Below are 15883 nucleotides of genomic sequence, written 5' to 3'. Positions count from 1 at the left end.
AGGCAACGCAAGATGTGTGATTATACTTTCAGATTTTCCACTGGGTCAGCTTTCTCCCTGTTACAAGGCGCACCGCCACCAGGCCCTACGGCTTCCGTGTCACACTGCAGAGCAGGAAGAGGGGGATACAAGGGCTTAGTTCTGACTCGGTGACATGGGAAGTTGCCCGCGGTGCTGGAAGGCGAAAGGGTTGCCAAATGATACACAGTTTTCTCCAAAATATACTTAATGAATGCAGCACGACTTACGCCCTTGCATCCATTTTGGATTTGTTCCCTGCACTTCCTTTACTTTCACACCTTCAACATTAATTTGCAATCAAGTACTTCTGTGTTTGTCACTCCCTGGGAGAAAAACGAATTGTTTTACAAGTTAGTAATCTCTAACTTTGTATTGTAAGACGAAGGACAACAGTAAATGGGATCCTGCCGATGCCCAATCTAGATGCGTAGCGTACCAGTATTGAAACACAGTACATTTCAGATATGTACAATGGCTAAATAGAAATGGTTTCCATTAAGTTAGCAGGATGATGCTTGTTTTTGTCTTTCTAACCTTTTGAGGTCTGTCCAGTTTTTTCACTGCCATGGACTTCGGAGCACCTTGGAGCTGTTTCCCCTTTCTAACATCTTACTCTGTTACCCATTATACAGTTTATCTGGGTAAGACTGCTCCGGACTGCCTCTGTGGCACAGGAGTTGGTTGTGAGCCTGGCCTCTCACATCCGGCACTTCCCTAAGACTGTCTTCAACAGCAAAGTCAGTTGACTTACAAGCCCAGCACAGAGGCAAAATTACAGGAGATGAGCTGGTTTGAGCTCTAGTACAAGCTTAAAACCAAGCTCATGAGATACCTAATCTAGAAGGACCTTAAAAGGAAGTTCAGGCTCTTGTATTCCTACAGGTAGTTGGGAGACCTTTTTCTCTTATTCTTAGCTCTGCAACAGCTGTCCTTGTTCTTGTCAAAAGTCTACTCGGTGTAAGAATAAAAGGCAGTTTAATATTTTGGTGGTTTAGAGTTTTACAGATTTTCAGTTACTGACATAAACACTGGTTCAACTGCTTAATCTCCCCCCCCAGCTCCCACTATGTCATAGTCACCAAATTTTGGCAGGTCATTCTTCTCTGGAAGCATACATGAGTAAATAATGGTTTAACTTTATTTTGAAATTAATTTTTTTGGCTCTCTTGCTTGGAAATATTTAATGATAGCTACACATACTTTTTTTTCCCCCCTTTTTTTCCTTGGGTCAGTCTTTAATTATGAACCCAATACATGATGAAGGTACAACCCTTCTAGGAAATTAGAGGGGTCCTTTTTTCAGCAAACTTCAAGGCTTTAATAGTAACAATGCAATCAGTTATTGTATAATATATTATTGATGTAATGAAGTGGTACATAAACTGTGTTGAAAAGAGTGGACAGTTTTATCAAGAAGACATTTTCTAACCAATTATTTCACAGTGCTATATGCATATTTAGCTAATAGATATGTAGAGTGACTTTATTGTGTTGTATAATAATGCAATTACAAGTCAATTGAGAAAAGTTACATGAATCTAAAAATGCAACATTTAAGAAAAATACATATGAATAAAGTAATCCATCTTACCCTGCCTTACAGTAGCTGTGCAAATAAATGAGTTCTCATCTTTCCAGTCCCTTTGGAGTTCTAGCTTTAGATGTTTTTATTTGTTTGATTTAAAGTTAAACTATATGTTTAATGTTCACATTTTCAAACTTTTTTTAATTATAATCCGCTGTAGGATAGCGAATACTACAACTCTTTGAAGTGGATCCTGGAAAATGACCCTACAGAGTTGGATCTCATGTTTTGCATAGATGAAGAAAACTTTGGACAGGTATGTAAAGATTATCCCAAAAGTCCTTATTTTCATCTTATTACTGGTTATTTGCAAAAAGTAATTAAGGACTGAGCAGTATCTCATGGTTGTGAACTTGATCAGGACTGTTGAATGTTAGTGATCAGTATAGGCAGACTATGAATATTAACCTCTCTCCTCCTGAACCGTCTAAGACTGGGGATGCCGAAGAAGGAAATTATGTTGTGTCAGTGAGCAATGTGACATCTTTGTGAAAAGCAGTACTTGAAGCTGGGTAAAATACTTGCAATGAGGAGTAATAAAGGTCTTACACAGTCCATCTTAGAAAATACTCTGGGGCTTTAGAGGTTAAAGATGTTCTCAAAGGACAAAGTAAGTAGTGGTAGAATTATAATCAGTGAAGAAGTGCTTTGTTTGTGGCATCTTCTATATAATGCAGGCAGATGATACAAGGAAAGGAAGTGCGCCTGTTTTAAAAAGGTTCACAATCTGTGGATAACTTTCTCCGTTACAAATGAAAAAATGTTTAACAATTGAGAAGGGAGTCGGTGGGAATGTAACTCATCAGCCACAGTTGTAACTCATTTTATCAGCAGAAGCTATAACAACAGTTTATGGTACAGTTTGTCTTGGATTTACAGTCGGTCTTTACAGAGAATCCTATTAAAACAAACTTCAGAGATCTGTATCAGCTTCCGGATGGAAATACGGTGCAGATAAAGGTCTTGTGCATAAGTATATGTGTTAAATTTAATTTGAGGACCTAAAGGCAAATAAACCATGAGTTTGTTTATATGAGCTTGGAACTTACCTGCCTACCATGATTGGGGTTTTTTTTTTATTTATTTACAAGCTACAGAGCTGAACCATTTTGTAATGCATGCACACATGTAGTGACTAAAACATACTGGTTTTGTACAGTATTGGGACTTAGTAATACCTACCTGTGTCTCTTAAATTAATTTGCTTGTAGGCTTTTATGACCTTTTTTAGGGTCTCCACTTTGTTTAATTCTTAGACCTAGATATCTTGGCTCCAAGTACCCCTAGTATTGTGGACCACAGTGCTTTTTTTAAAAGCTGACCTCAAAATTTCAAAACATATGCACACAGTGCACTGTCAAGAACCTTCTGATCCACCTCTCAGCGCTTATTACTTTTTTCCTGAAGCAACGTAAGGTTATCGGTTACGTGGAGAATTAGGGAGAATATTAAAGCCACAGGATGAAAAGTTTTTGTAATGCACTGGGTCGTTTGTTGGTAATAAGCATAAATGAACTTACTTGGAGATACTTTCTGCTCTTCTCCTAACTCTTTAGTACCTCAAATAGCTAATTCTGGCACTGCTAGCAAGATTGATTTTTGTTTAATTTACAGTACATGCATCTGATTCCAGAAGAAAATAATATTGTTTCCATTATAGTGCTGGTGAGATACAAAATTGGCATGACAAATTTTATCAAAGAAAAGCCTGAATAAGCTCAGTAATACAAGGACGGGATATGCTATAGTGAGGAGGAATTTACCTGGCCAGAGGTTGAAACCTCATATCAGTCCAAATGCATACAGGGTGCTTTCCAGCAGTTCAGAAGTTATGGCAGATACTGACTGTATTGGCTTTTTCTGCATGTACCTCTGGCCATTGCCAGCACTCTGGGGACTACTAGAAGTCGAGGGACCTGGACTCACCATTGGCACTTGTTTTGCCTCATCTGCTGCCCAACTACTGAAACTTTATAAAAGTGCCCTTGGGAACCTGAGTAGGAGACGATACTGCTTCCACAAGGACATTGTGTATGCAAGAGGGAGATGTTTGCATTGCTAGAAGCTTCTATATTTATTTATACTTCATTTATCACCAAAACCTTTTCTGGAGTTGGAGAAAAGCAAGAAACCTCTAATAAATCTTATCTTCTTATTACCCTTCCTTACTTAATAACCAAAAATATGGTTTCAGTAGTTCTCACGAGTCAGTAAGAAATACACAGTAGGTATTTTCAACGCGTAACGGATCGAGAGCTTGCTTCAGAAAGCAGAGAAGGGAGAGGTCTGTGGTTCTCCTCTGTTCTTAATGCTTCTGGAATACTATTTCTCATTTCTTAAAAACAGTCTTCTGGTGGGCAGGAAGAAACAAGCACCAAGAAGTCTTCTGTTTGTGCCAGACCTGTGTCTGGGGTCTTCGTAGCTTCATCCTGTTTAACTTTGACAGCGAACCTTTTCCTTGTTAGCTCTGGACTGTCTTCTCTGCTCTTTACAGAACAAATGAACTAGTCTTTCAGAGGTTTCAGTAGTTCTCACAAGTCAGTAAGAAATACACAGTAGGTATTTTTTTCTATTTTTTTTCTCTACAGTAATAGGTATATTTATTCAAATAGAGCTATTGTACTGTCTTTCTCCTTGTTGAAGTATTCAGTGTTAATCAAGTCCTGAAAAGAGCTTTCAGCCTCCTCCTTTCACAGCTCCATTTATAAGCTAATGAATTTACTGTCTTTCCGTTACGCAACCACAACATCTGATTTGATTATTAAAGATTAGTAACAGCTTTAAAAAAAGGCTTGGTTGAACGTGGCTGTTCAGTCACGTCTCGGTCGCTTCCACTGGGACCGTGCTTTTGAAGTGATGGGACAAGTTGACTGGAACAGAGCGACAACTTACAAGCAACAAAGTTCTTGACTTCACTTCTCTCCTACCCGAGCCCATACGCTTTGCAAGAAGCGAACCCAGTCTTGTGCCTATGCTGTATGTAAACACCCAGATCTGCAGTCAGAAAAACACTTCCTCATAGCTGCATCTCTGGAGCGTACGGTTTGGTAGCAACGTTGTTTACTTTTAGCTTTCATGGTACCTAGCCAGCATTAATTTTGTAAATTCCTACTACATAAAAGTGATAAATCACTTTCTTCAAAAAATAAATACATTATATATATACATTATATATGTGACATGTAAATATATTTTAAAAGACGTTTAGGAAAAATTTCTTTACTTTAGGAGAAATTTCTTTACGGAGAGAGTGGTCAGGCATTGGCACAGGCTGCCCAGGGAGGTGGTGGAGTCACCATCACTGGAGGTGTTCAAAAAATGTGTAGACATGGCACTTCGGGACATGGTTTAGTGGGCATGGTGGTGTTGGGTTGGTGGTTGGACTTGATGATCTTAAAGGTCTTTTCCAACCTTAATGATTCTGTGATTATTTGGACTTGTTCTAGTTTCTTGTGAACTGTAATGAATTTGGTTGTTTCAATCTTACGCTCCATGGTGACACCATCCTTAGCAAATTTGTGCTTAACCATTTCTGTAATCTGTTTTTCTACTTGACTTTTTTGGCCTTTTTATGAAACAGCTTCTCTGTGGATTTTGAGTAATCATTTTGTTTCAAGCATTTTTAAAAATTAGAAGGCATTTTTCTACCCATACTAAAATGGAATCTGTGTTTTCTTTACCCAACTGAACCTGCCGTTCAGGACTAGAAGTTTGCTTTGGAATGGTTTGCTCACTTGCTAATGAGTATGATCAAGAATTCAGTCTTTTAAGTGATCATATAATAATTTGTTCCTAATGATGCCATCGTTAAATGTGGAATGCTTTGATGTCTCCTTAGCTATTACAGCATAATAATTTTCTGATGCTACTTGTGAAATGCTGCTGAAGCCAAGTGAATTTTGTGAGAAATGTCTCCTGAAATAACGTCCTGTTGTGTTCTGTTTTGTTTTGTTTTTTTTCTTTTGAAATACAGACATATCAAGTCGACCTGAAGCCAAATGGGTCAGAAATCATGGTAACGAATGAAAACAAAAGGGAATACATCGAGTATGTATACGTTCATGGAATTTTTCCTGAGTGTAAGAAAGCACAGTTGTCGTAGAATTTACCCTACTGCAATTACCATAGTTTGGACCACAATAGATTGCCAGAGATCCTTTTAAAAGAAAATCTTACCATTAACATTATTTATACCCTTATCTTTAGAAAGTTTCATTTTCAGCCTTTACTGTTCTATGGATTACACTAATCAGGGGAGTCTGATTAGTAATATGACATAACAGGACACTGTTTTCGTGATGGGTAGGCATGAGGAACATTCAAGAAGGGATGGGATTGCTCTGAATGACAGAGATCCACACCTGCATTACTCTGTGAAAAGAAATGGCACCTCTTGGATGCAATACTTACCGAGTTAAAGTAGAGAGAGGAATTTTGCCGAGTTTTGTGCCTGCTCCTGTCTGTTGCCTACGTGCCTGGCGTAACCAGCTCTGTTTTGGAGATCTGCACAGGAGCATGGTCTTCCACCCTAGGGTTTAGAGGTTTTCCTGATAACTGCTAGGTCGCAGAATACAAGTCAAGAATGACTGCAGATCTGAGCGCTAAACTGGCGAGAAAAAAGGATGAGAATAGGATGTCTGTATCATTTATCGAGTCCGTATTTGCTTGCTGTTGTGGTCTTCATTCAGGGCAGAACCCAGGAACTCTGTAAACGTTTAAGCATTCCTCCGAGAGAAGAACTTTGTACTTGTTTGTTAATCTCATTTGCAATGCTGTGTTACAGTGATCCGGCTGTAATGGTGGAACAGTAAGAAATTTCTGCTTTTATGATTTTTTTTTTCATTACTTTGTGTGTAATCTACTTGCGCTACCAGCACTTAAATTTTTCAGGTATGTCTTTTTCAGATGCAAAATACTAGACGTCACAAACTTTTTTTTCTCTCCATCATCTTGATACAGTGTAGAAAAGCTCTTTGAAAATTCAGAACTGTTAGGTTTACATCTAGATAGTTCTTTCATGGCTACTCTCAGTATTTTTATAACTTTAGAGTCAATACTTGGGTGCTGTCATTTGTATGCTCTCATTTGGAAATGATTAATGCAACCCAAAATCTTTTATGTATTTTTCCCCAGAATTCCATTATGATTGAACTATTCCAGTTGTTATACTTTTAAAAAAAAAAAAACAACAAAAACCAACCAAGCACCAAACTGCAGGTGTTTAAAACTTTAATTTTATTTTTCCCTCTGTGTCTTAGAGTAACATCCAAATGATGCATTCTCATGCATAGGTAGTGCTTATGGGGTATCATGTAGATAACGACGAATTGTTGTCAAATAGAAAATCTGGTGCTTTGTTTGCATTATTTTATTATGTAATATTTATTGCAGAAATGAAGGAAAATAGTTAAACTGACTAAATAACAGTGATTTTTAATTAGCAGCTATTTCTTTAAACATTATGAGGAAATCGCACTAGGAATTTTCTAGTAACCATCAAATGAACCGTAGCCGTGCTGTAACGCCGCCTTTGAAAATTCAGTTCGCATAACAAAAACAGAACAAAGATTAACTGCAGCCCCCACGCGGGAGCCGTACGTCTCCAAAGTCGGGCCCCAGGCGCCCGGGCTACAGGCAGCCGGAAGGCGTGCCGCAGCGCGGCCGTCGGCCCGCTGCCCTTCTCCGCTAGTTGCGCAGACCCGCTCCGCAATTTCCGTGCCGGTGTTGCTATCAGAAATTGGCCAAATCTAAATCTAAACGTGCTGTTTAGATTTAATTTTAAGCTTCCTCGGTTTCTCTGCTTATCAGAATGTAAAATAATAAATTCAACTGTACTTGGTGGCATTTTTAATTAGCGCCTCTTCAAAGGGGAGGAAACATAATTGCTGTATTCATGCAAATTAGCATGCTGAAGCACGTTTTTAGCAGGAAAGCATTGGATTTCTGAAACATTCGACTAGAACCTGTGAGGCAGTTGTGCTACAAGCCTTTTCTTTGATATTGCAGGTTTTATTCACTTACTTATTTATTTATAGGCAGGCTGTTACATGTAAGTACATCTAGCCTCAAATTTTGTAGGCTTCGTTGGGAATTGTTAATTACTGAGAGCTCTGGAAGAGTAGAACGTCTGGGCACTTAGGTAGCCAACACTAACAGTAAATACACCCTCCGGAGTCTGGATTATAGCCTCATCCGGACGGAAATGAAGCATAGTAATGAACTTGTAGGCTGTTTCAATCCGCAGGCAAGCCTTTTTGCTATGTTCATCCTTGAGCTAATCTCCGTAGGAACAGAAAGGTTAATGTTGTGTCGTCTGACAGCGTTACCTTAAAAAATTCTTGGTGATGTAGAAAAGTCATGGCTGTGAAACATGGAAGTGTATGTGTAGAGTTTGTGTTGCATGCTAAAGTGAAAATATTCATACTGTAACTTGTTCACAGTCACGGATTTTTTTCAACAATTCAGTCAGTCACACAAGATAAATTGGAGCAATTAATAAAACCTTCTCAGTTTCCTGAACCAGCGGAGCGTGGTTGGGAGATGGCTGAAGTTGTAAATGAGAAACTGAAACTCTTAGGGTTGCTAAAAGCACTGATCACACAGTTCGCAGTCTCGTAACAAGTGTGCCTCTGTGGTTTTTGTGTCTGCTGCAGCCTGGTCATCCAGTGGAGGTTTGTAAACAGAGTTCAGAAACAAATGAATGCCTTTTTGGAGGTAAGGCTCTTTAGCTGCCTTTTCTTTTTTTGCATGCAGATTTCTTACCCACCAGTGTCTGTGTTGAGGGAGTGGGGAGCTTTGCATAACCGCATAAGTTTTGGAATGCTTATGTTTTATGCTTTGAGTTTTACCTTGTATATCAGGTATATAAAGAGTATATAATCTTTCCCTTGCAAGAAGAAGGAGGTAATTCTCTTTCAAGTTTAAATTATTTGAGCTTGAAATAATTTAGTGATTTTTTTATTAATAAATGAAATATACTGTTGATGAATATTTCATTTTCAAAACCCTTCTTCACCCTCTGCCATATACTTAAGTTCCCTGACGCCAAAGATCCCGTTAGATAAAAACTTGATTTTACGTGGTATGACAATTATAACTTTGCTTTGCTTTCTTTCAGGGATTCACAGAACTTCTTCCTATTGATCTGATAAAAATTTTTGATGAAAATGAACTAGAGGTGAGTTTGTTTAATTGAACTCCAGAGACAATGGATCAGTAATGCTCATCAGAAAATGATGCGTTGTGCTCTAGGCTCGTCAGTCCTCACTTACTTGTCCTAAGTGAATTTGCAGATAAAGATGCTTTGCTTACAGTGGAAAATGAGATTTTTCTCCTTAATTCATAAATCTATTGGTCACATAAATGCACAAAAAAGTTTAATTATTCAGTGAGGTGGTTGAGTTATTTGCATATATGAAGCATGCAAGTAGCTTACTGAATTAATGCCATTATGCTTATACCAGTCATATTTTAAGCAGAATACCATAAACGATGTTGTCACACGACACGTAAGTATTTCATAGTGTTTCTCCAGTAAAATGAAATACTCTTTGAGAATTCTCCTGAAGAGAAGCTCCACTTTCCGTTGGCATTTATATGTGCGCTGCTTAGCTGTTTAAAAGGGAGCACACAGACAACAGAGGGAAAGTATAACCTTGTTTTTCTGCTGAAGCGTACAGGATAACACAGTTCCATCTTCAGTTAACCCCAGAACTGTTTCCTTCCCCCTGCAGTTACTGATGTGTGGCCTTGGCGATGTTGATGTTAATGACTGGAGACAACATACAATCTACAAAAATGGGTATTGCCCCAATCATCCTGTTATCCAGTGGTTCTGGAAGGTAATACTGTTTGTTTTACCACGTTTATCTTCTCTGTTCCTAAAAGTGAAAGTTACAGTATTGTTTTGTGGAGTCTGTTATGAAATCTTTTTTCCTCTTGGAAACTGCTGAAGAATGCATCAGAAATGCTGGAAATGACAGGGGCGGTGCTCGTTAGAGCCTGTGTTAGACCCCAAGAAGTGAAGTTGGATCTTTGGTTTTATCTGAAGTGTCTTGAAGTAGAATACTTTTTCCCATAATAGCGATAGATTTTTCAAAGGAGTGTCTTTTTTCTTAAAAATACCAGAATCTTACAGCTTTGTGTACGCACCTCGAACTTTGTTTCTGGGTTTCTTAAATAGTTTTCATGACTGCGGTGGGGATACATGATGGCTATGCACTTGTGTCAATCCAGAAGCTTGACTCTGAGCTCCAGCTGTAGCACGACCCTGAGCTGATTTTCCATGAAGCTTTGCAGTCCCTCTGCCTGGCTGCAAGGCTTTTCTGTCATCTCCGTGTCTCCACGCCCCAGCTCAGGCAGTTACGGGTTGCAGTGCCCCTGTTGCGCCCCACGCCTCCAGGCAGGTACCGGTCCCTGATGCGACAAAAGGCAAGGCAGTTCACACGGGAGTACCAGCTGTAGCTCCCAGCTGCTGCCAGAGCACTGTCTGTTGTTGCTGTGGCCCAGTGACAGCAGGAAAATCCCAGAACACCTGGCATGTGACCTGCATCACATCTTTCAGAGCAGTATCTCTATGAGTCTAATACCGATCATTTACCCAGTTTTTGTTTTTTTAATGGCACCATCTACAGCTGTGAAAGTGAAAAGACAGTGACTGTGTCTGTTTGTCAACAGGCTGTTTTACTGATGGATGCTGAAAAGCGGATTCGGTTACTGCAGTTTGTTACTGGGACGTCACGCGTGCCTATGAATGGATTTGCTGAACTTTACGGTGAGCTCCCTTCCACCGGCCCCCAGACTGTGCTCAGCGCTAGAAGGGCTGTACAGACCACTTCTGAATGCCAACGAGAAAACCTGGGCCCGCCAGAAGCATAGTCATAGCCAACCCTCTGGCCCCCAAATAAGAATTCTCCCTCTGGATGCCAGGAGCACTGGAGAACTGGGGCGGCACGTGGAGGAGGAGTAAAGTTTTGTACACCATGGGTGTTACGTAGATGCTCCCCGAGCTCCCACAGGGAAAACTTCAGCTGTCGAGAGGAGTAATACTCGTGTCATGTCTGAGCTTACTTCTTCTGCAGTACACATACTCTATGCAAAGGTGGTTAGATAAACTTAACAAGCTAACCAGACTTGGAAACAAATAACCCCATTCCTCTTTGATCTAAGGTAGTTTTCATTAAGGGAGTTTTGTAGGCTAGATTTTTCAACTGGTGCAATTTATGTTTCATATGATTCTCATTTTCAACCAGGTTCAAATGGTCCTCAGCTGTTTACAATAGAGCAATGGGGAAGTCCTGATAAACTGCCCAGAGCTCACACATGGTAAGTCATAAAAGCATCAAATATACAGCTTTTCTGCCAGGAAAGGGGGAAGCTGATGACTGTGCCTCTCTGACATTTTAGCTCTGCATCATACTGCTCTTCATAAAATGGGATACTCTGAGACCTACCCCCTGGGTCTGGGTGTGTAGGTATGTAGTTAAAAGGCAAAGAACAGTGAGTGTTTACCAGCTGTAGAGCATAACATGCAAAATTCCAGGAGGCAGCAGGGCTCAACTTCAGCACTGTGCCATTGCTTCCGAGGGCTTCTAAATGATGCTTGTTTTGCTGTCTCGTGGGCACACAAAAGGCTGTGTTAATAAAGTAGGTGTTCTGCAGTAAATGCAGGTAAATGAACCCAAAATAGACTCCTTCTGTCATAGCCTTTCTGATAAAGACTTTTTAATGCTATTCCATTGTATTTCAAGCAACCCTTTCAGCTCAGGACTTCTCTTCTAGTAATTGCTTGCTTGTTAGAAGTGTTAGAGAAGAGCTAGTTTTTCCCCTGCTCTATTTTATACTAGATTCTAGGGACTTACTATCCCTGTATACCAAATCTTAACAATCATAGTTGAAGCTATGTAGTTACCTGCAAATTGCTTTACGCACTGGCCAGTTCAACCGACGCTCTGGCACAATGGAAGTAATTTGAATCGCTTCCTCTAGAAGACTTTTCCCCGTATCAAATACGGAAGAATCCACTCCTGCAGGGTACTTGCAGCACGGTCCCAGCCAGAGCACAGCATGAAAGCACGCTGCGCGCTTCACGATTTGGGAGTGGGGTCCTCAGTGCCTGCTAGCAGAGGCCCAGGATCTTACACGTGGTCCTCGGAGCCCGTTCGGGTTGCAGCCATTCCGGCACAAACACTCAGTAGTTTTCCAGTGCCTTAGGAAGACTTTATAATCCACCCCCCCAGTTTCCCCAGAAATGACAAGCAGACATTACAGGTAAGGATACAGAGTCACAGAAGTCCAGTGCCTCCTCGATGGTACTGCAGAGTAGTGGCAGGGGCACTTGTGTGGTTCCTGCCGAAACTGAGACAGGAAAAAAACAGCAAGAGGAATTACAGCTTCTGCTTCAGTTATTTTTCTATTAATGTTAAAACAGAGCCTCTGTTCTATCCGTCTGAAGGCTTTGAAAAATATAGGATGGTCAATAAACTGTCCAAGAGAAGACTGATAAAAGGAACTTCATGGCATATATACTAGAAGGAAAAATGGTGCCTCACCTTGTAAGGCTAATACTGTTCATTGCCTCCTTTTATGCATCTTTGAACTTTATTGCCTCTTCCTTCTGGAAAACTAAGAAACTGGAGGATACCCATGAGTCAGAAAAGCAAGACTAGCATTTGTACAACTCAGGGCTGATGCTTGCTGTCTTCTGGGTGCTGCGGTTCTACCTCAGCTATTGCTTCACCAACCTGGAGCACGCTGCAGGCCGCAGCTGCTCTCGCCACCATTCTCCCTTTCTCATTTTCCCCGATTTTATTTTTTCCTCACCCTTGTAAGTGAGTATAATGAACAACAGAAAGTCTGGCATAACAAACCATGTAGCACAGCTTTCTGTGGCTATAACAGCCATAAATTGTTGGACAATTAGCTAAAAATGTGAGGTCATAAACTGGCTGACTTTAATCCTAATTTATAGAATTTGCAAATGTTGAAAGCATTCAGTACAAATCTTTGTCTTTCTCTGTTGCATATCAAGAACACAGCTTTTTTTAAGGTAACTTAAATTGTGCTGTATAGGAAAACTAACTTTTAGAACATTAGTACAGAACGGTGATCCTTCCATAAAAATAATCATTCTAGGGAATAAAGTTTTATTTAAAAAAAAACCACAAGAAACAATTGTTCAGTTGTTTTCAATTATCTGTTAGGTGTTACAGCACCTTTTCAAGACCTTCTTTTGGGTGTTTATTCTTCTCTTTCTTTTCCCCCAGAGGGTGGCAAGTCTGTCCAATAAGTTCAGAACATCTTAGCTGAGTCGTAGGAGACCAGCCTTATGACAAAGAGGAAGTGGTTTCAGTCAACTAGATACGGAGGGGAGCATTCTGCTGGGTCCTTAACAAACTCCCACTTTCCGCTCTGAAAAGGAAGGAGGCACAGAGTTATTTCTGAGAACTCACTTTGGTACAGGCAGGGCAGGTCTCAGATGCTGCCTGCAGGGAACACGCACATGTGTTGAGTTCGCAAAGGACGCGGTGAAGATATAGGCCCCCAAATTGTGTAACCTTTTTTTCTTTAAAATTATGTGTATTTTCCAATGGGTTAAGTGATTCTTTTCCTTCTAAATTTCAGCTTTAATCGCCTAGACTTACCTCTTTATGAATCTTTTGAAGATTTGCGAGAGAAGCTCCTTATGGCAGTTGAGAACGCTCAAGGATTTGAAGGAGTGGATTAAAACGTCAGCTTTCCCCCCCACCTTCAAGCAAGCTCTGCTTGCGCTTTTGCATCGGCCTCACGGTCTTCTCCGAGTGAGTGTGGCAGGACAGTTGCACAGCGCTGGTTCTCGGAGCAAGCCCCTCGCCCGTGCCGCTGCCCGGATCCAGAAGTTGGAACTGCAACCTGTGGGTGGCTTTTCCGACACCTCCACAGCAGCCTGCCAACTGCTTAATGTGAACTCTGATCACATTTCAGCTGGACTTACTCTATTTATGTTGTGCCTCTGTAGGCAAAGCCCTTAATAAATATTTTACATAATTTCTAATGACAATGAATGGAATTAATCATTTTACAGGTATAGTATTACAACTCATGTTTACTTTTTAATTGATTTAGATATTTTCAGATTTTATTTCATTACAATTAAATATCATATACTTAGAAAAATGAGCATTTTTCTTAATTTCGTACCAGACTTGATGCCAGTGTCATTTTTCAAAGCACATTTTGAGCCTTGTTTTCCCAAACCATTAGGAAAGTAGGAGAAGGCAATGTTAGAAATTTTCTCTACATAGGCTGTATATTGAGAGCAACTCTTTTCCCTGAGCACATAAATATTTTTCTGTATCTAGAAGTATGGACTGGATGTTGCATTTTTGTATAAATATTAGAATAGTTACAAGTCAAGGGAGAATCATAACATAGCATGCCAGATCTCATGTTCAGCAAAGAAATTGCCTCATTATTGGTAATATTTACATGTACTATAGAGCATTTGGGGGTAGGGTTGGCATTAATCATTTTAGGAAAATATGCTTAACCCTGTCATTATCCTTGTATAGCAATTCTTTTATTAACCTTTCCTCTTTACTGTTTGCAATGGAGGCATCTTGAGTGAAACCTGGCACTGTGTGATTTGGCACTATGGAAAACAGGTCTGTTTTGTCTCCTGTTTGTATGCATTTGCTAATGATATCTAAATAACAATGTGGTTTTTTGTTTGTTTCTAACTGCACCAACTCTAAAGGCACTTTATGTAACACATGGAAGTCATATCTGTTTTTTATCATAAACATTAATGTGATTATATTCCTTCTCACTGCACATGTCTTTCTGGTGCAATATCTATCAAGTGTGAATTTGGCTGCTGCTGATGTATAAAAGAAAAAAACAAAAACAACCAACCAGATGTAGAGCTGAGCCTGCAGACATGTTCCTCGGCCACTGTTTTTGTGATTTATTTTTTACTTAATCACAAAGATTTATTTAATATACACTGCTATCTACTCAATTTTGTTACCTATGACATGTTGCATGCTTAAACTATAATGTCGGAGTTGCATCTCTTGTGACTGATTAGAAGTGAAAGATTTGTATTTGATCCACTGAGGTTCCATGGTTACAGTACCGCTAGGGTAGGTTTGAGGGTATGGCTTCAGCAGTTTAACCCTCCATTTTGTAAGCTGTGCCCACTACAGCTAGGCTTTTTCCCCAAGAACCCATTTAACACTTACCAAGCAAGATGGTGCCTCATGCCAAAACAACATTTCACCTCTGTGCCAACAGCTTATTGAGCCTAGCCCTGCCCCCCGGGCACCCAACAGCCACACTCCAGGAACTTCAGCATAGGAACACTGCAGCTGGAGAGACACCTTAACGCTCCTAACGCTCAGCAAATGGTTGCATGCTAGCAAAACATTTCAGGAGCTAGTACATGTATGAAGAAGGTTGGTTGTTTTAGTATTTGAACATAGGTCAAGATTCATTGTCTATTAAATATGTTTGCAGACATCCTTTTCTGACTTTTGACATTTGATGAGAAAGTAGACTGCATCCAAGTAGATGAGGAAACACAATACTGGTCACTGAGCTGTGGGAAAGGCAGAGAGAATGAGGTAAACCCAGGTATTTCCACTGACCAGCTGCATGTTAAGCACAGCTGGTTACAGCATGGGCTCCCTTGAGGGAAGGGTCATACTCCAAAGTCTGCTCTCTTTCCATCTTAACCTGGATGTGTGGCTGGAGGCTCCAATGCCATGTATCAGAACCTTAAAAAGTCCCAAGACATGAGAAACTGAAACTGATCTACAGGTGAGGGCTGTGACCTAGCAGGAGTGCAGCTGACCTAGAACCAGAGCTCAGCTGGTGTTCCTCTAGTTGTGATCTGGTTTTGGTCCCTTCCCTCCCTCATCTTCTGAAACAGATTTACTAACACCTGCATCAAAGCCCTTTCAGCCATCTAGAATTCTACCATGACATCTGACTGGAGGGGAAAGTGGTGGTGTCTAGATTTTTTGGGGTTTTTTTTTTTAAGAAAATTTAAAATTTACTTAGCTTAACATCTTTTCAGATCCACTTAACCTCTCAAACTGACAGACACTCCAAAGGCATTCACAAGGTATTAAAATAGCAAGGTGAATTCCAGCATAGGAATTGTCATTAACATGCATTTGGACTGTTGTGGTTAGTTTTAGAGAAGGGGTTTTCATCTTCAGGAAACAGCTTGATACCAAAAGAAACCCTTGACTCCCTCTAGGTATGCCATTAGCATGGCAGCTGACAAGACCCGAC

The 15883-nt window shown here is 40.2% G+C and overlaps 1 protein-coding gene across 4 annotated transcripts in view; it reads left to right on the top strand.

Moving 5' to 3' along the window:
* LOC309415755 (E3 ubiquitin-protein ligase NEDD4-like) overlaps positions 1–13331 on the top strand; it is a gene marked incomplete at both ends in the record, with an annotated part of 209308 nt that extends 195977 nt beyond the window's left edge. For all 4 annotated transcript variants that reach the window (XM_082013361.1, XM_082013360.1, XM_082013359.1 and 1 more), the window contains 8 exons: positions 1767–1862; positions 5580–5653; positions 8260–8320; positions 8724–8783; positions 9340–9447; positions 10283–10379; positions 10858–10930; positions 13229–13331. In XM_082013361.1, the coding sequence (XP_081869487.1) occupies positions 1767–1862; positions 5580–5653; positions 8260–8320; positions 8724–8783; positions 9340–9447; positions 10283–10379; positions 10858–10930; positions 13229–13331 (672 nt within the window). The remainder of the gene's footprint in view (positions 1–1766; positions 1863–5579; positions 5654–8259; positions 8321–8723; positions 8784–9339; positions 9448–10282; positions 10380–10857; positions 10931–13228) is intronic.
* Between the last annotated feature and the right edge of the window lie 2552 nt (positions 13332–15883).

The sequence above is a fragment of the Phaethon aethereus genome (assembly GCF_964289735.1).
Source record: "Phaethon aethereus genome assembly, chromosome: Z".
NCBI lineage: Eukaryota > Metazoa > Chordata > Aves > Phaethontiformes > Phaethontidae > Phaethon > Phaethon aethereus.
The sequence above is the reverse complement of the archived record's forward strand: the minus strand, read 5'-3'. Positions and strand labels throughout refer to the sequence as shown.